The following is an 18,338-nucleotide window of genomic DNA, read 5'->3' on the forward strand; positions in this document are numbered from 1 at the left end:
AAATTGTCTGCGGGCTCCTTGACCGGCTGAGCTCTGGCGGGGTTTGGAGAGACTGGGGTGGGGGTGGGGCAGCCAGCGATGGGACTCAGGTCCCAGGTGGCCAACGGGCTGATTCATTAAGTGTGTCCCTGGAGGGAAGAAGTGAGGATCCCTGTCTTGTCGGAAACTAGGATCCTTTGGAGATTTAGCCTGAAAAGAGGCCCAAGGCTGGCGGGCTCATGTGAGCTGAGGTGAGCTGGGGAATGCAGGGTCCCCTGCACCCAAGAGTTCCAGTGCCCCCTCCATCCCCAAGCTCATCACTGGGCTCTGCCACATCTGCCCCCCAGCATCCCCTTCCTTTCTGTACACCAGAGATGCAAGGCTTCTGCCAACAGTTATCTTGCTAATCACTGCCCTGCAGCTGGGGCCGGCAGCTGGTGGCACTTGCAGAGGGTGTGGGGGGTGGGGGAGGCTCCCGGACCCAGACTCTCCCACCCCTATGTCATCCCACCCTTGTGTCACCGCCATTATTTTTTTCTTGATTTTCAACTGTTTCACACCATCTCGTTGTCCCCTTTTCTGTGGGCTCTAATATCAATATGTAATATTTTGTATAACGCTCTGAATAGCTCCCCTCTCCCTTAATATCTGTTTCCTTATAGACTGCTTGTCTCAGCCTCTCCCACCCCTGTCTGTACTTTAGGGAACAAGCAGCTCCCGTGTTTGCAGTGAAAGGTAGATTTGTGCTCTGTGAGAACGTACAAATGGCTGCCTTTGTTCCTGTCTCTGCAGGTCTCTCCCTCCTTTCACCACCCCTACCTTCCTTGCCTCTTCCCTATCTCTACCACTGAGCTCTCTGGGCCTGGAGGCTGGGGTTTCCCTCCACCTCGAGCTTCCAGAGTTTCTATCATCCGCAGGCAGCTCACGGCCCCAGGTAATCATGCCAGCGGGAGACCTGATTCGCTTCTCTTGTTGCCTGCAGCTTGATGTCGCTCTCTGAGCACCAGCCCGCGTTCCTGCACACCCTGCTCAGGGCGGGGGGAGGGCCCAGGGAGTCAGTTCTTCCCAGGAGGGGGGTGGGGAGGGTGGGGGGGGCTGTGTCCTGAGTGAGGGGAGCTCAGGCTCCCAGTCAGCCTTCTGCCACCCCCCACAGCTCCCCCCATCCTTGACTTCTCAGAATCAGGCCGAGGAGATCCTGTCTGGCCAGGGGGGTTGGTTACCAGAGCCTGACCGCCCCCGCTCTCTGCCTCATCTCCTGCTCCCAGGGCCCAAATTGTCGTCACTTTCCCAGTGAATGTCTGGTCATTTTCAGAAGCAATTTCAGGAGAATATGCAGCTGCTGTTCCCCATCCTGCTTTCCTTCCCCAGGGCTGAAGGCACTGTCAGCTCTCTGGACTGGGGAGGGGAGCGGGGGGGAGGACCGGAGTCCCTGTCCCCCTCCTGTCCTCCCTCCAGCAGTCATGTGGACTGATGCTGGTCTGAGGAAGGGTGAGGGTTCCTCTCCTTTACTCTCCCATCCCTCCCTCCTGTGTTTCCAACTCTGCCTCTCTTCTCTTCTGGGGCCCAGGAGTGTGCGTTTTCAGGCCCCCCGAAGCCTCTGGGGGCTCTGTTGCCCCACCTGTGCTATAGGGCTTGAATTGGCTCCATCGGGACGGGAGAAGCTGCGGTTCTGCTGCCTCCCTGCGCGGCCAGCGCAGCACTCTCGAAGTCTGGGTGGTTTCTCTGAGGGGCACAAGCCGGCCTGGAGGCCCCTAGTCCCCATGAGGAGCCATTCTATGCCTCAGCTCACAGCAGCTCAAGCCGGCCTTCCTGGCCCAGCCCATTTGCTCTGCAGTTTACTGGGGGCTCCTCCAGCTCCTTGCTGGGGACCGGCTCCCAGCTGTCGCCTGGCTGCAGGACTGTGCAGGATGCAGAAGCGGCCACCCTCCCATCCTTTCCTGGTGTCTCCGCCCCGGGTCCTTTACAACCTGGCCTCTCCCCCCCAACCCCACAGCACCTCTCCAGGAGGTTGGCGAAGTTGCCGTGTTGCACCCTAGCCGTGCATGTGGTAGACATATGTGGGTCATCTCGCACGCACAACACACGCTCGTCGGCCCCAGGAACGGCTGACAAATGCCATCTCCTCTCAACTCAACACACATTTTCCTGGCCTCATCCCCAGCCCACCCCAGCAACAAAGAGGGGGAGCTCCAGAGGGAGGACCTGCTAGGGACCCCGCTCCTCTAGGCCAGTGATGGCTGTCCAGGATGTGGCTCAAACGGAAAGTGTCAAAGGGAAAACCACCTAGGCGCTCCGGAGCTGCAACACGCACTTCACATGCCATTTGCACACGGCGTGTGGGCAAGATGAAGCCCGGCCTGCCCCAACCCTTCAAAGCCTCCCTCCTTCCTCACTTCCCTGGCTTAGTTTAGCATTAGCTCTTTCAAGTCTCTGCTAGTCCCAGAGATCAAGGGGTGATCAGTTCTCCCTGTCATGCCCTTGCTCCCCCCATCCTTGGCTCCTGCCATCCTCTGTGAGATGCTGCATCATCAAAGGACATTATTCATGGTGGACCTTTGCTGAAGCCCTGCTTCCCTGGTGCCAGGGCACGGAGGCAGGGATGGAGGGGTGGGGGCTGTGGAGAGAGGCTGCCTCAGAGATGGGACCCAGGAGGCTTTAGTCCTGAGCCCTCGGTCTAACACTCCTTTTCCTGCTCCCCCCCCCCGCCCCCCACCAAGCCACCACCCTGGTTCCCTCCAGCCTGCCTAGCCTGGATTTCCTTCTCCAGACTGGTAGGGGGAAGTGAAGAGGTAAGAGATGGCTGCATCCAATTAGGATCAGCGCCTGAGCTTCTCAAAGGCATGAACCTGCCATGCCATTTACATGTAAATAGGCTCCAGCTTCTACCCCTCATCCCACCAAAGGCTCCTAACCCTGGGTCCTGGCCCATAGTTGGCCCATACAGCGCTGAAATTACCTGGATAACGGGAGGCCTTAAATGAGGCCCCACTAGCCTCTCATGTAATAAAGGGGCCTTGAGACCCAGCTGCTGCCCTCACTCAAGGGTGAACGTGGGGCCATGTGCAGGCAGAGTGACTTCTCTCAGTACAGCGCAAGTCCCAGGGTGGGTGGGGTGTTGGCAGTGTGGAGTGGGAGACAAGCATTTCAGGACCCTAGCAGCACTTGAGAGGCTCTATGGAGGAGCCACACTGTGGGCTGCAATGCAAGAAGGAAGCCTCAGGCTTCCTTTTTTGTTGTATAAATAAATTTTTATTGAGCACCTGTTATATGCCAAACACTATAGAGCTAGGGATCCAATAGTAAACAAAACAGACAAAAGTCCTTGCCACTGTAATGCGGACATTCTGGTGGGGGGGTGGGGTAGACAGGCTCTAAGTGAAACATTTAGTGTATGGGATGTAATAAATGATGAAGAGAAGAAACAGAAGGGGGATATGGAGTGTGAAAGTGTGGTCATTTTAAGTAGGGTGACTGGGGAAGGCGCTGGTGAGCGGGAGTCTTTGTAGTAAATACACAACGGCTGTGGTTCTCCTCACAACCCCAGATGGAGAAGAGTGCAAGGTCCCAAACCTCCGGGTGTCTCAGAGAGGGGACCACCACTCGCTCTGGGAGAGTTAACTGCTCCCTCACCCGTCAAAGTTCGTACCAGTGCAGTAAAACGAAGGGGGGGTTTGGAGTGAAAAAAAAAAACAACCAACCCTGAATTTGTGGCTCTTCTTCAGTAGCTGTATGTCGTGGAGCACAGGATTGAACTTTTTTTTTTTTTTTAAGATTTTTTTATTTTTAAGTAATCTCTACGCCCAATGTGGAGCTCAAACTCACGGCCCCGAGATCAAGAGTCACATGTTCTCCCGACTGAGCCAGTTAGGTGCCCCAGGACTGAACTTTTTGAGCCTCAGTTTCCTCCCCTGAAAAATAGGAAATGCTAAGAGTGACAAATGGCTCTGAAGCTGCTTTCACTCCACCGGCCACCCCACACCCCCCCCGCCCCATTCCCTTGAGCAGCATCTTCTGTCTCCCGTTCTCCTTCCATCCCAACTCTGACTCTGCCCCTCCCCTGGGGCTCCACCTTGGATATGACGTGAGCAGCATGAGCTCCTTCAATAGAGTGGGGAATGAAGGAGAGGCTTGGGAGAAGATGCCTGGCTGCAGGGAAGCCGATTAGAGAGGGGAAAACATGTAACTGTGAGAAAAAAGAAGCAATTAAGAGATCAATGCTGGGCTGGACCGGGCCAGGGAGAGGATTGGGGGGGTGACAGCTCGGCCACCGTGTTCTGTTGCTCCTTCCCGAGATTCTAGCAGGAGGGATAGAAGTTAGAACTCTGGAAGAATGCAACTAGATCAGGCTGATTCAGGGGTCGAGAGGGAGTGGCGGGGGGCGGGGGGAGAGGCAATAGCACTGGCGAAGGGGTGGAGGGAGGCAGACCCTGGAAGTTTCTGCATTAATAGCAGGGGAGAAGTGCTGACCCTCACTGGGTCTGAGGACCAAGGTGATGGGTCAGCTGCAGCTAGAAGGAGGACAGAGGGAGAAATGAGGACGGCAAGGGATGCCAGACTCACCTCCCACTGCTCAGGGGCCTGAGTCTAGTTGTCTCCGGGGGTGTGGAAGGGCCAGAGAAGCACCTGCCTGAAATGCTTCTGGCCTGGCAGTTGAGTCTGAAGGTTTAAAGGGCAAGGAGCTGGTGTGTGAACAATGAGAAGGAGACTCAGAGACCACACCTACTGAGCTAGATCCAGCATGGACATTTTGGTACAAAATATACACAACATCATTCCTTAGTGTGCCCAGCTCAGGGGCTGTTGAGAAGTGGGCTGCTGGATAACATACTGCAGGTTTGTGGTGTGTGTGTGTGTGTGTGTGTGTGTGTGTGTGTGTGTGTGTGTGTGTGTGTGTGTGTGTGTGTGTGTGTGTGTGTGTGTGTGTGTGTGTGTGTGTGTGTGCGCGCGCGCGCGTGCGCACGCGCGCACGCAGGCCTGCAGCCTATATCCTCCTTTTTCTTCACCAGCCTCCCCCCCTCCCCTCCAGCCACCCTGGGATTGGTGATTCGCAGCCCCTCCCCCAGCCCCCCAGACCCTCCCAGAGCCTTTATCTGGGAGCTGCCCAGGAGTTCCTGCCACATCCTCAGATCCCCTCCACTCCCTGTCTCTCTCTCCACGGAGGCAGCAGCACCACCAGCGTGTGTGTGTGTGTGTGTGTGTGTGTGTGTGTGTGTGTGTGTGTGTGTGTGTGTGTGGTGGGGGAGTGGGCAGTGCTCCCAGCCAGCTCCCTGATCCTGTTAGACCATCTGCCCTAGGCTCAAGGCTGCTCCACAGGTAGGCACGAGTGGGAGAATGTTGGATGGACTGGAGCTGACACCAAAGGACCGAGGCCAGAGTTAGGAGGGAATAAGGGACCGGAGGGAATAGAGGTGGCAGCTTTTGATCTCGGAGCAGGGTACGGGGAAGGGAAGCAGAAAGTGCTCATAGGGGTTGAGAACCAGTAATGTTTGGAGCCCGTGGGTTCAGACTGATTCTTCCAATACTAGAAAGTTTTGCCTAAGTCTTGGGTTATCTAGTGCTGGAAACTAGAATCCGGGATCCCTCCTTAAGCTGACTAAGAAGGCAGACCTGTGCATGTCCTACGAATCTATCATCCTCTTGTGGGGACTAGTCTGGCGCTATTGCAACATGGCTCATTGCCAGGTGCTCAGTGTGGGGAGATGTGTGATGGGGGAGCAGGGACGCTGAGCCCAAGGACTGGCTGTCCTGCCCAGAGATACTCTCCCCGGACCAGCGCTTAGATGGGAGAGTTGGGGGCTGGGGAAGCAGGGTCAAGACAGGATGCGGGTCACAGAATGTCTCCTGCATCTGCACGTGTGTTGTATCCTTCTCCCCTGGTTTCTGTCTGTCGCTCTGCCCTCCTAGGCACCATGCGGAAGGCCCTGCTATCTGCAGCCATTCTGGCCATCAGCCTGGCTTACAGTTTTGGGGCTGTCTGTGAGGACTCACAGGAGCAGGTGGTGCCTGGTGGGGGCCACAACAAGGTAAGGCACCCCGTCTAGCTGAGCCCACCCTGGCGGGGCACTGGGCGACATCACGAGAGCTGACACTCTGCCTGTTCCACAGCAGTTGAGAGGAAGGTGGGACAGGCACACTGGGAGTTAGCTGGGTGATCCATCAGAGCATGGGTTTCCCTGCCTCTCTGGTGGTCTCATGTTCTCACTGTCTCTAGGCATGTCTGTAAGTGTCTCAGTCCCTCTGTGTGTCTTTGATAACCCTGTACCTAAAAAGTGCCCTGCTAGTATGTTGTGCGGTTGGTTGATTGACCGGTGACTTGGGGGGTTGGATCCTGGAGGGGTAAGCTAGGGTGGTCCTGCTCAGTTTCTAGGGGGGCAGATCCTCTCCACTCCCTGGATGGGATGATACGCAGTCAGAAATTCTCTCCCAAATGGTCATTTGTATGCTATTTTACCTATCAGTTATGTATATTATTTTGTTTTCAAAATTCAAATAAATTCCATTATCCCCTGCTCATCCACCCCCAGTAACATCAGGTTCTCCTAAGACCCCAATCCTTTCTTTCCTTTCTCTTGCCCCCACTTTAGCCTCTGCTTACTCAGGATAGGGGGCAAAATCCCCACAACACAGCCTGAGCTCAGATTTCCAAACTTTCTCTAAGAAAAGGAACAGGAGTTGTCAGTGATGGGGTACAGGGGGAGAGCAGGGAGGAAGTCTTTTCAGGGTTTTGAAATGACAGCAATTACATTGGTACACATGATTTTAAGATGATTATAGATGGAACTTATTACAAATTCAGTGTGTGAAGTCTAACTCCCTCTCCAGCTCAGATCGGTTTAGCATCTCATTACAGGAGGTGGGTAGAATATTTGAACAATTTGGGAAAAGTGGCTGCCTAGGAAGCCGTGTGCAGGGCAAAGAGAGAAATCAATCTTCATCCATATGTGTCCCAAGGCACAATAGGCTACAAGTCTTGCAGGTGGTGGCCGTTGCACCAGATCCAAAAGACCAGAATCTCTTCAAAAATAGGAAAAATAGGTATGCCTGGGGGGCTGAGTTGATTAAGCGTCTGCCTTCAGCTCAGGTCATGATCTGAATCGAGTCCCACATGGGCTCCTTGCGCAGCGGGGAGCCTGCTTCTCCCTCTGCGTGTGCTCTCTCTCTCTCTCTCTGACAAATAAATAAATAAAATCTTTAAAAAAAAATACAAAAAGGGGTGCCTGGGTGGCTCAGTCGGTTAAGCGTCTGCCTTCGGCTCAGGTCATGATCCCAGCGTCCTGGGATCGAGCCCCCGCATCAGGCTCCCTGCTCAGCGGGAAGCCTGCTTCTCCCTCTCCCACTCCCCCTGCTTGTGTTCCCTCTCTCTCTGTGTCTCTCACTGTCAAATAAATAAATAAAATCTTTAAAAAAATAGAAAAAATCGGGGTGCCCAGCTGACTCAGACGGTAGTGCATGAGACTCGTTGATCTCGGGGTTGTGAGTTCGAGCCCCACATTGGGTATAGAGATTACTTAAAAATAAAATCCTTTAAAAAATACAAAAAAATACACAAGGAGTGCCGCATATGGGCTGGACACTATGTTTGGAGCCAAAAGTTCCAGTTGGAGATAGTCAGAATATCTGGAAAAATTTTTCTAAGATAAGCTTGCTTCAAGACCTTTACCTCTTGGTCAATGAAAGGGAGAGATTGCCATCCCACCCCTTCTCCCCGATGGTCTGTGAGGAAGAGGGAAATTAGGGTGAGGCGAGGGTAGGATATATGTGTGCCTAGGCAACCGGGTTGGTATGTGCAGGGGTGCATCCCATGTGAATGTGCTCTGTGTGTGCTCAGCAGCCCAAGGACATCTGGGCTTGTCGAGAGAGAGAGGCGCCGCTGAGACTCAAGGTGAGACTCTCCAAACATGATCATTGTCATTGTCTCTCTGCTCCTGCAATTAACTGGCTGTGTGGTGTGTGCCCACCAACCCTCCGCTGTGCCCAAGTTGCTAAAAAAAAAATCACCAAGGCAATGAAGGGCCCCTGCCTGGCAGCGGGTCCAGAATGGGGTTCATTTGTGGGGGAGAAGAGGAGTCATTCTGAACACACAGTCTTCCAGAAATTCCAAATTCAGTATAGAAAGGAGAGAGGGAGAGACAACCAGAGGCAGAAACCTATGGAGAAGAAAAGAAAGGTGGTGGGAACCACAGAGAGAGAAACATCCACCACAAACATGGCGCAGGGTAGGGGGATTTCAGGATTGCCACTGAGCACTGGCTGCCTACCCACAGCCATTCCGAGGACCAAGGCCTGTCGTTGACTCCATCACACAGAGGACACCTGCTCTGAGTGATGGGCCTTTCTTGGAATTCATGGCTCACTCACCTAGTGGGGCAACCATATCCTGGGGCCAGCTGCTTCCTGATGTGCCAAGGAGAACAGAACCAATGGCCTTTCTCACTGAGAGGTGGCAGTAGTTAGGAGAGAGCCCCGAGAGACAGTCCCCTTTGAGCTTGGGAGATATAGTGACCAACTGTCCCAGTGTTCCCAGGACCACCAGCTTAAGCACTGAAAACCCCACATCCCAGGAAAGCACTCAGTCCCAGGCCAACCATGACTCCAGGGATGCCCAAGGTGCTCCCTTTTCCAGGACTTCTCAAATCTTGCCATGCATACCAATCACCTGGGGGCCTGGTTACAATGCAGGTTGTCTCAGTAGGTCTGGGGTAGGACTGAGAGTGAGATATTGTATTTCTAACAAGTCTCCAGCAGTGATGCTCCTGATCTGTGGACCACACTTTGAGAGCCCACTTCTCTTCCAGTATAAACCAGAAGAAATTCCAGAAGATACAGGATGTCAGGTTCAGCTATGATGGGCTCAAGAAGAGACTGTCCTTTGTGGGGAGGGGTGAGTGGATTAGGTTTGAACCTCCTGCCTCAGCCCTCTTTGTTTCTGTCCCTTAGAAGGACTCGGACCTCTACCAGTTGCCCTCGTCCTTGCTCCGGAAACTCTATGATGGCCGCTCCGTCTCTCTGGATGGATTGCTCAAAATGTTGAGCAAGGCTAGCATGGGTAGGAAGCAGCCCTGGGGAGAGGGGTGGGGGCCAGGATTCTGATGATGAAATAGGCTTGGGAGGAGCCTTCGGGTGGGATGGAGACTGGAGATGGCTTGGTGAATAATTGAGGGTTGTGCTCTGAACCCCCTCTGACTGTCACACTTTCCAGATTCCATTCCCCACTGACACACTGTTCTTGTTTTCACAGATCCTAAGGAATCGCCACTTCCCCAGAAACGTGAGTAGCGTCTTCTCCCTCCCTGTCTCTGCTGACCGCATGCTACAGCTCCATGGGCATGGGTCTCAGTGACTATTCTGGCTGGCCTCATCTCAGCTGGCCCAAACAATATGCCAGCTGTAACTCCTCAACCAGACTTTCCTGGGCGTGAGGGGTCACTGGGAACCAGGAGGAAACAGGTGTGAGGAGCGCGATGGACTCTCCCTCCATCAGCTGGTCATTGGGAACCAAGAGAATCTCTTGGTGGCTGTGAAGATTCTAAGCCAGGCACCTGTGGGGGCAGAGAATTCTTGAAATGTGGAGGAGGGAGAGGTGGGCAGAGAGTGTGGGCTTAGGGGACAGCCTGCTAACTGGGGAGTCAAGCTGTGGCATGATAAAGAACCAAAGACCAGAAACCCAAATTCAGAAGTCTTGACACATGTCTGGGGGAATGCATCCCCATCCCCCCACCTACCCCCATGATCACTGTTGGCAATGTTGGTCTTTCTACAGGTGACATGCATGACTTCTTTGTGGGGCTTATGGGCAAGAGGAACATCCAGCCAGGTAGGAGTGTGTGGAGGTACAGTGGAAGGGTTTAGGCTACTAGCAAAGATATGGCAGAAGTCAAGGGCCTCCTATTTGTCACCAGAGGGAAAGGCAGGACTTCTCTTAGCTATAGTGAGGGTTCCTCGGCCCTTCTACCCAGTCAGGTTGGATCCACAGTCCAGCTCTCCCTGGGAACACAATGGGGAAACCTTTATAAGATAGTCCTGCTGTAGCTGGGAGGGAGTTGGGGGGCTGTCCTTCCTCCCCATCTCCCAAACACAGTGTGCCTCTTCTTCCCAACTCTGTCTTCCAACGCTGCCCTTAATGGCTAGCGCTTTGCTGTTGGGTCAGGGTGAAGGTCACATTCAGAAAAATCCCTCCTAACTACCCTGTTTACTTTACCCCAGACACTTCTATTGATGTAAACCAAGAGAATGTCCCCAGCTTTGGCACCCTCAAGTATCCCCCCAGTGTGGAATGAGGTAAGGATTGTTGGTTAGCAAGAGGAGAGGGGACTCTGTGTGTGTGTGTGTGGGGGGGTTGCCAGAGAGGCATTTCCTCTGATGCTACAGGCATTAATACTCATAAATTTGCCCTAAAATGCACTGTCAGTGCCCAGCACACTGTTGGTCAAACACACCATCACTCAGAGGTGCACACTTGTCTGCAAGAACATGTGCACACATGCACACGTGCCCCACTTTCCATCTCTTTCCCCAGTATCATGGACCCTGGCTGGCTCTTGAGCAGGCGTGGGTGGTGGGACATGGGGAATGAGGGGTTTCCCCTATGGCTTCTCTGATGGTCAATTTCTGTCATTCGGGTTCCATTCTCTCATTATCTGTATACAAGATGGAGGCACCATCATCTGATAGTTGCAGGCACCACGTCCAACTCAGGTGAAGTGTTCTGCCTCCTAGGTAGGCAAAAACCACTCAGATCATTCAGAATCTCAGGTGACCGGGTCTAGTGTGTAATTCTTCACAAGGGTGATTTAGGAAGAAACGCAAGGGACTCTGAAATTTAATGGGGAGTAAGTAGAAACCATTATCTTAGTTGCTCTGTGTAGCGTAATGGCTAAGAGCATAGCCCGAGTTTGAATCCTGGATCTGCAGCTCACTGGCTGTGTCCCCTTGGCCAAGTTACATAACCCTTCCGTGCCTCAGTTTCCTCATCTGAAAAATGGGGGTGATAATATTATTTTGCAGGGTTGTGGTTTTGAGGATGGAGCATAGGTAGCGTTTGGAACAGTGCCTGGCACATAGTATAGAGCTGTGTGTTGGCTGTGTTATGATTATTGTGGTCGGGGAGGTGTGGGTCATGTCCCAGTGTTCCCCCTGGCTGGCTCTGGTCTGTCTGCTTTAGAGCTGTCTGGGCTGGACCCCGGGCTTGAGTGGGCTGACAGATCTATCACTTGGTATGTGGGTATGAGAGTCCCCAGGGAAGCGTCTGGTCAAAACATGGAAACTTCCATCTCAACCGCACCTTCCCCCACACGGCAATAGCAGCCCAATGGATGGCTTTCTTTGCATTAGCTTCTGAAGAAAGACGGTGTGGGGGGAGAAAAAGAGAGGGGTTGGGAAGCCTATGTTATCAGGGAGAGACTCCTGCCCCTCTCCCTGTGTCCCTGTTACCCACAGTCATTGGTCTCAGGGGAGACCAAAGGAGCAAGAGTTCTCCATGGCTCTCGATGAAGCCGCCTGTGCATGGCCCCCTGGGCCTGGAGACTAGGTCTAGCCCCCCATTCAGTGTTGGGTGAGAGGGCACAAAGAGCCGTAATAACCGTAACTCGCTGATTACAGGGTACTTACCGTATCATTTTGCTCTCATTAGATGGTTATTTCAGTCCTGCCGACCGCCAGATAATTATACGGGCAGCTCTATCTGGATGACATACTCTCCCCCAGCGTTATGCATCGGCCATAAAGATAATTACAGTGCAATTTTGCCATAGTATTTTATACAAATGGTGGAAACAAGTGCATTGTGGAAATCTACTTTTAATGCTCGCTGGTGAAGCCAGGCTCTTTCAGAGGGGCCAGTCGCATAATTGCAGCCTTCGTAATCTCACCACTGATGGAGCATTCTCAACCTGTTAGGTGCCAGGGAGAACAGCACATAAAGTCCCTGGGGGCTGGCATTTAAAGGAGATTAGATGAGATGGATCAACACAGATCATTGGGTCATCTTATTTCATTCATGTGAATCTGCTAACAAAGGAAGTGATCCCTGGGCCTGCGCTTCCTCTGGGAGGTTTCTGGAAAGAGGAGGAGGGCATGGGTGAGCCTGGGGGAGCATCAGCATCAGGGCTCATTGAATGGGGCTATGTGTGTGCCTGACTCATGGGGATGCGAGGATGATAGGAACCCTGCCACTACATCCTCCTACATGGACTACAGACCTTGCCTATGAGTGTCTCTAAGTAGCATGGTAAACATGCAACCAGGAAGGGGCACTCTCCTGCAGCTAGAAGGGTTCAGTCCTCTAGTTCAAAGGCTACACAGAAAGCTGAGGGCTAAGACTTCTATTCTCTTTCTTCCTCCCTTACATACCCACCCCCGACACACACACACACACACACACACACACACAGCCCTGCTTCCGCAGCCGGTGGTTGGTGGGAGTTTTACGAGACAGAAGATGTGATTTCATTTTTTTTTTTTTTTTTTTTTTGTCCTCAGCACTCTACTTCTGGATCCCTGGGCTGCATCGTGAAGACACCTGTCACCCCCTCTCAACCCCCAGCTGCATGTGCTCCTATTCCCCTTTCTTTCCCCCATCCTTGTAACACTCTTGCACTTTGACTCCTTCCCCATCCCTCTACCCCACCGTGATGTAGAAACTGCAGAGTGAGCATCCTCAGTCCCCTTGGGCATTGACTATAGATTCCCCTGGGGTTTCTGGAGTGTCCTCCGTTAAAAATAAGACGTCTCTTTCTACTCCTCAACAATAAAGGATTTTCACACATGACCTAGAGTGTTGTATTGGTTTGGTTGCCGGCGGGCGGGGGGGGGGGTGTTCTCTTCCTTGACTCTTCCAGCTACATCATACACACATACATGATATGCACACATACATGTATCATATTATCAATGGAAGCATCTTTATTTTGTACACATATTGATTTTCCCAACAGTGCCTTAGTCATATAATTAGTATTGGAAGATTTATTTAGTAATTTAAAAATAAATGAATGAATTTGGAAGATGGTTTCTAATACTCAAAGACTTCCACAGACTAGCTTCAGATAAAAGAAAAACCTATTCTGAATGGCTTGTCTGTATTTCATGGATGAGCCTAGGAGACATCAATCCCTGAATCTGACTCTACTTAGAGAAGGGCAGGGGGTGGGAGGCAGGGCTGTGCAAGGACCCAGCCACAGACGAGGATGAATCTATAGAACTGCACCATTTCTCTGTCTGCAAATGTCAAGTAGGGGTCCTCTAACAGGACATGGAACGAGATGGTGACCCATATACACTGTTTACGGTGTAGCAGGGCTCTGGACAAGCCAACAAGACCTGGTCTTGCTAGGATGGGGCATGGATGGGGAAGTTACTGCAGAGACCAAGAAGGGAGCAGATATCTTCAGTGTTAACTGGCCATCTTAGTTATTTTAAAGGGAAAGCATTTGTTTCAGATTCCTCTACAATGTAACTCATACTAGGTCTAGCAGTCCACAGAATATGTAAGACGCTGAAATGAGGTGTGTGAGCGTCTTTTATTTATCTGACGTGCCAACTATCATAGCCCAGGGATCCCAAGGGGTGTTCTGTATCCTAAGGGAACAGCCTGGGAAATCTTTGGATTCCTTTGTTTCGCCTGGTGCAGAGCCTGGCCATGCCCCTGAACTGCCCTGATTCAATCAATGTCAACACTCCACTCTCCCAATGCAATGTAGAGATCGCACCATGGAGCCAGAGGTGGCTTCCTACAGGTCCTTCACCCCAGTGAAAGTTCTCTCTTCCCAGAGCGTGCATGGGGCAACTTTGGACCCACAACTGTACAGTGGGGATGGGGGAGGAGAGAAAGCTCAACTCAGTGTCCCTTGGGTCAGGTTTATTGCTAGAGGTCAAAGAACGTTCTTACCCAAGCCTCAAGCCTTTCTTCAGTGAGTCATCACGTTGCCTTTTCAAAATTATCTATCTAGAGGGTTTTAAAGTGGGGTAACTTTTGCAGAGTCTGGGGAATTTATTTGGGTCATGAAAGCTTCAAGAGTTGGTTCTGCTCAGACTTGGGAAATGGGCGTGTGTGCTGAGATGACTCAAGTGTTTTGCCAAGTAGGAGCATAAATGCAGAAAGGTTGCTCTCTGGTGGGACCGACAAAAATTGCAGTCCTGGGGCTTCCAGGAAAAATGAAGTCAAATTTTAAGCCTCATTCCTGTTTTTGTACTTGAAGAATGTGTCGGGGCGCCTGGGTGGCTCAGTTGGTTAAGCGACTGCCTTCGGCTCAGGTCATGATCCTGGAGTCCCGGGATCGAGTCCCGCATCGGGCTCCCTGCTCGGCAGGGAGTCTGCTTCTCCCTCTGGCCCTCCTCCCTCTCATGCTCTCTGTCTCTCATTCTCTCTGTCTCAAATAAATAATAAAATCTTAAAAAAAAAAAAAAAAAAAAAGAATGTGTCAAGGAATCCTGGCTCTCCTCTTCCTGTTGTAAAGAGGTTGGTGCCTAAGGAGACCTGGCCAACAAGACCTTGACCGAATTTCTGGCCCTTCTCCATTTAGCTTTGTGTGTGTGTGTTACTGGGATTGCATGGCGTTTTACTTTATTTATTTATTTAAAATATTTTATTTATTTATTTGAGAGAGAGAGCACACACGTGCACGTGCACACAAGAGGAAGAGGGAGAGGGAGAAGCAGACCTCCCGCTGAGCGAGGAGCAGGATGTGAAGGCAGGGCCTTGATCCCAGGGTCCTGAGACCAGGACCTGAGCCAAAGTCAGGCAACTGAGCCACCCAGGAGCCCTGCATGGTGATTTACTTTAAAAAGATTTCAGTCTTCACAGACCTGTACCCTGAAACAAATACATTATATGTTAATAATAATAAAAAAAAGACTTCAGTCTTAGAGGTTCTGGACGAATTGTAATGTGTGTGGAAGGGTGGTTTGGCCACGCCAACAAGCAATGCCGTTACCCTATCTCCCCAGAGATTAGATCAGACTCCATAGGGTAAAGGCTCAGTCCTGCAAGACTGCCCCTCACACTTCAGATGCCACTGCAAGTCCGGGTTGTTCCCTGTGCTTCTGACCGGCTACAGACTGGAGGTTCCCATGACTCCCCCCTTAGGTTCGATGAATTCGCTAGAGCGGGTCACAGAACTCAGGAAACCTGTCCATTTATTAAATTGCCAGTTTATTATAAAAGGACACAACTCCAGAACAGCCAGATGGAAGTGATGCATAGGGCAAGGCACAGGCAAAGGGGCGTGGAGCTTCCACGTTCTCTCTGAGTGCACCACTCTCCTCTCCCCGACCCCGCATGTGTTCATCAACCCAGAAAACTCTCGGAACCCTGTCCTCTTGGGTTTTTATGGCGGCTTCATGACACAGTTGTGATTGATTACATCACTGGCCGTTGGCAATTGATTCAACCTCCAGCCCTCATCCTCAGGTGCTGCCCCAAAGCCACCCAATAACATAACAAAGGACACCTTTATGATATTCATCACTTAGGACATTCCAATAGTTTTAGCAGTTCTTTGCCAGAAATGGGGATGAAGACCAAATATATATTTCTTATTGTAAATCACAACATCACAATATCACACGTATAAACAGTTTAAACTTTAATCTACACCTTTAGGGGGTTTTCTTAGCGCATGAAGTACATGTAGTGGGGTCAACACTCCAGAGATGGTTAAGACAGTTGGTTAGGAAGCTTGAAGAGGCCCACAACTCTTGCAGCCTAACATCTCAGAGTCATGCTGGAGGTTTGGAGTCTATCGGTTGCATGAGGTTCCACTTCGGGACACCCTCGTCACCTTGTCCAACTGTAGGATTTGGGCCTGCCATTGGAACATGTATCATGACCCTTTCGTGAGAGAGCTAAGTGAGATCACCTGCCCCCCAAACCACAAAAAGGTCATATGGCTGTTTTTATATTTCCTTGCTAATAAATATTACATGATTGGAATGCTTGCTTTCGCTATAATCTCCCACCAGTTAGTGAGGTTGTGGAACCGAGGACTCACAATCTCCCAAATGCATCAAGATAACTGATGGTTGCCGAACAGGCAAACTGTCTTAGATCAGTTGGCAACATCCTGCGTGTCCTCTTCTCATTCATCCATCCATCGAGGAATTACTGAACTATACCGTGTGTCTGCCTTGAGGGTTCGTGCCTGGCTGCCTTCTATCATCTGGTAGTGGACAGAACGTGATGGGAGAGAGGCTGAACTAGAAGGGTCCCAGAGCCTGAGGGGTTCCTATGATTGAGGAGGGAGAGTGGAGTGACCATGACTTCTTTTTTTTTTAATCTTTTTTTTTTTTAAAGATTTTATTCATCTATTTGAGAGAGAATGAGATAGAGAGAGCATGAGAGGGGGAGGGTCAGCGGGAGAAGCAGACTCCCCGCTGAGCAGGGAGCCGGATGCGGGACTCGATCCCGGGACTCCAGGATCATGACCTGAGCCGAAGGCAGTCGCCCAACCAACTGAGCCACCCAGCCGCCCGTGACCACGACTTCTAATGTGTTTGGTGGCTGTGGTGCTGGTGGGGCGGCAGGCAGGGCATGTAGTTGGGTTTGATGACAATCCTTGGGCAGGAGCATCTGAGGAGAGGATTTGGAGGATCACTGCAGTGCTAAGGGAGAAGGGTGGGGAGAAGCAGCACAACTGAGCTCTAGAAACCGTTGGCAATGCAAGGGGGAAAATAATTTTCCCTCTACCCTTCTTTTTTTAAATTGATTAATTAATTTGACAGAGAGAGAGAGAGGGAAGGAGCACAAGTAGGCAGAGTGGCAGGCAGAGGGAGAGGGAGAAGCAGGCTTCCCGCTAAGCAGGGAGCCCGATGCGGGGCTCGATCCCAGGATCCTGGGATCATGACCTGAGCCGAAGGCAGCCGCTTAGCCGACTGAGCCACCCAGGCGCCCCCAAACAGAAGTTTAGTAACAAGTATACTTCCTATATACATGGGAGAAGCTCAGGACAACTGAGTAACTCTCTAGAATGGCCTCAGCCACCGCCTTAAATACCATCTCCAGCTAAAGACAAAAGAAGATATTGGGGGTGGGAGCCAGTTATGGGGGGTTTTCAGGCCAAGCACAGTAAATAAGGGGATGGTTGTTATGCATATTGAAGTCCCTGCCTTCTCCATTGATGAGAGTTTCTGGAGATTTAAGTCATCTTTCTCTTCCTAGTACAGAGAGGGAGACACCCTTACAAATAGAGGTTTCCCTTACAAATGTAACTTCTATTCTGTTTTCAGAGCTTCTCCTGTGTCTGCTGTTTCTTCTTATTTTTTTTTTAAAGATTTTATTTATTTACTTGACAGAGAGAGACAGTGAGAGAGGGAACACAAGCAGGGGGAGTGGGAGAGGGAGAAGCAGGCTTCCAGCAGAGCAGGGAGCCTGATGCGGGGCTCCCCATCCCAGGACCCTGGGATCATGACCTGAGCCGAAGGCAGATGCTTAACCACTGAGCCACCCAGGCGCCCCATGTCTGCTGTTTTTCTAAAAATAAGCAGCCTAGGGGTGCCTGGGTGGCTCAGTCGGTTAAGCATCTGCCTTTGGCTCACGTCATGATCCCAGAGTCCCAGGATCGAGCCTGGAATGGAGCCCCCAGTCGGGCTCCCTGCTCAGCAGGGAGTCTGCTTCTCCCTCTGCCCCTCATCCCGCTCTTGTGCTCTCTCTTGCAAATAAATAAATAAAATCTTAAAAAAAAAAAAAAAACAAGCAGCCTAAAATAATCCTTATGCCAAAGAGGCATATTTGGGGTGGCAAATCCTGCTCCCCTTCAGGGAGGACAGGCTGCAGGAAACAGGTTTGGGCTCTCACGGTGCAGTGGGATCCTGTGAATTCCTTCCTTTAGCCACCAAGGTGGGAGGAAGGGCATCAGTGATTTTTCAGAGGGGATGTACCAGGGGCCCAGACCTCAAGTACTTGTTTATTCATTTGTTCATTCACTCAAGCAGGCTTTATTTATTTATTTTTTCAAGCAGGCTTTATTAAGCACCTGTCACAAGGACCAGGAAGTGTGCGGTGAGCACTGCCATGAGTAGTATCAAGAACCACAGAGCCCTGTCTTCAGGAAGCTCTCAGCCCAGTGCGCTCACAAGTTAACAATCTTACTTCATTTTTACTTTTTTCTGCAAAACTACAGTAGTGGCCGTTTTGCGAAGCTTCTGGGACGATGAGCCGTAGGACAGGGTAGAGGATGCGAGCTTAGAGTAGAGATAGGGCTTTTCACTTATCCAGGTCCCAGGGTGAGGACGGAATGGCCCCCGACCTCGTAGATCGGGGCACTTCAGAAAAACCGGGACTGCGGGGGTTGGGAACATCCCCGCAGCTGCCCGCGCCGCGGCCAGGCCGGCGGTCCCCGGGCCGCGTGGGAGTGGGAGGTGGGGCC

The 18,338-nt window shown here is 51.6% G+C and overlaps 1 protein-coding gene across 2 annotated transcripts; it reads left to right on the forward strand.

Annotated features, from left to right (window-relative positions):
- The first annotated feature begins 5,200 nt into the window (after positions 1 to 5,200).
- Positions 5,201 to 12,724, forward strand: TAC3 (tachykinin precursor 3). 2 transcript variants are annotated; one of them, XM_021687277.2, is made up of 7 exons: positions 5,201 to 5,292; positions 5,884 to 6,002; positions 8,920 to 9,025; positions 9,218 to 9,247; positions 9,740 to 9,793; positions 10,183 to 10,257; positions 12,457 to 12,724. In XM_021687277.2, exons 2-6 carry the CDS (start codon positions 5,889 to 5,891, stop codon positions 10,254 to 10,256), a joined length of 378 nt encoding a protein of 125 aa, XP_021542952.1. In that variant the 5' UTR covers positions 5,201 to 5,292; positions 5,884 to 5,888; the 3' UTR covers position 10,257; positions 12,457 to 12,724. The 2 variants fall into 2 exon arrangements, with proteins under 2 accessions (XP_021542952.1, XP_021542950.1); XM_021687275.1 differs by lacking the exons at positions 5,201 to 5,292; positions 12,457 to 12,724 and having other exon boundaries at positions 5,889 to 6,002; positions 8,917 to 9,025; positions 10,183 to 10,256.
- Positions 12,725 to 18,338: the final 5,614 nt, after the last annotated feature.

Source organism: Neomonachus schauinslandi, chromosome 5 (assembly GCF_002201575.2).
Source record: "Neomonachus schauinslandi chromosome 5, ASM220157v2, whole genome shotgun sequence".
Classification (NCBI taxonomy): domain Eukaryota; kingdom Metazoa; phylum Chordata; class Mammalia; order Carnivora; family Phocidae; genus Neomonachus; species Neomonachus schauinslandi.

What these genes read in the sequence shown, in the direction of transcription:
- TAC3 (XM_021687275.1), top strand. Translation starts at nt 5,889, where the DNA reads ATGCGGAAGGCCCTGCTATCTGCAGCCATTCTGGCCATCAGCCTGGCT. An exon ending in ATCGCCACTTCCCCAGAAAC is followed by an intron (nt 9,248 to 9,739) that starts GTGAGTAGCGTC and finishes GTCTTTCTACAG; the next exon opens with GTGACATGCATGACTTCTTT. An exon ending in CAAGAGGAACATCCAGCCAG is followed by an intron (nt 9,794 to 10,182) that starts GTAGGAGTGTGT and finishes ACTTTACCCCAG; the next exon opens with ACACTTCTATTGATGTAAAC.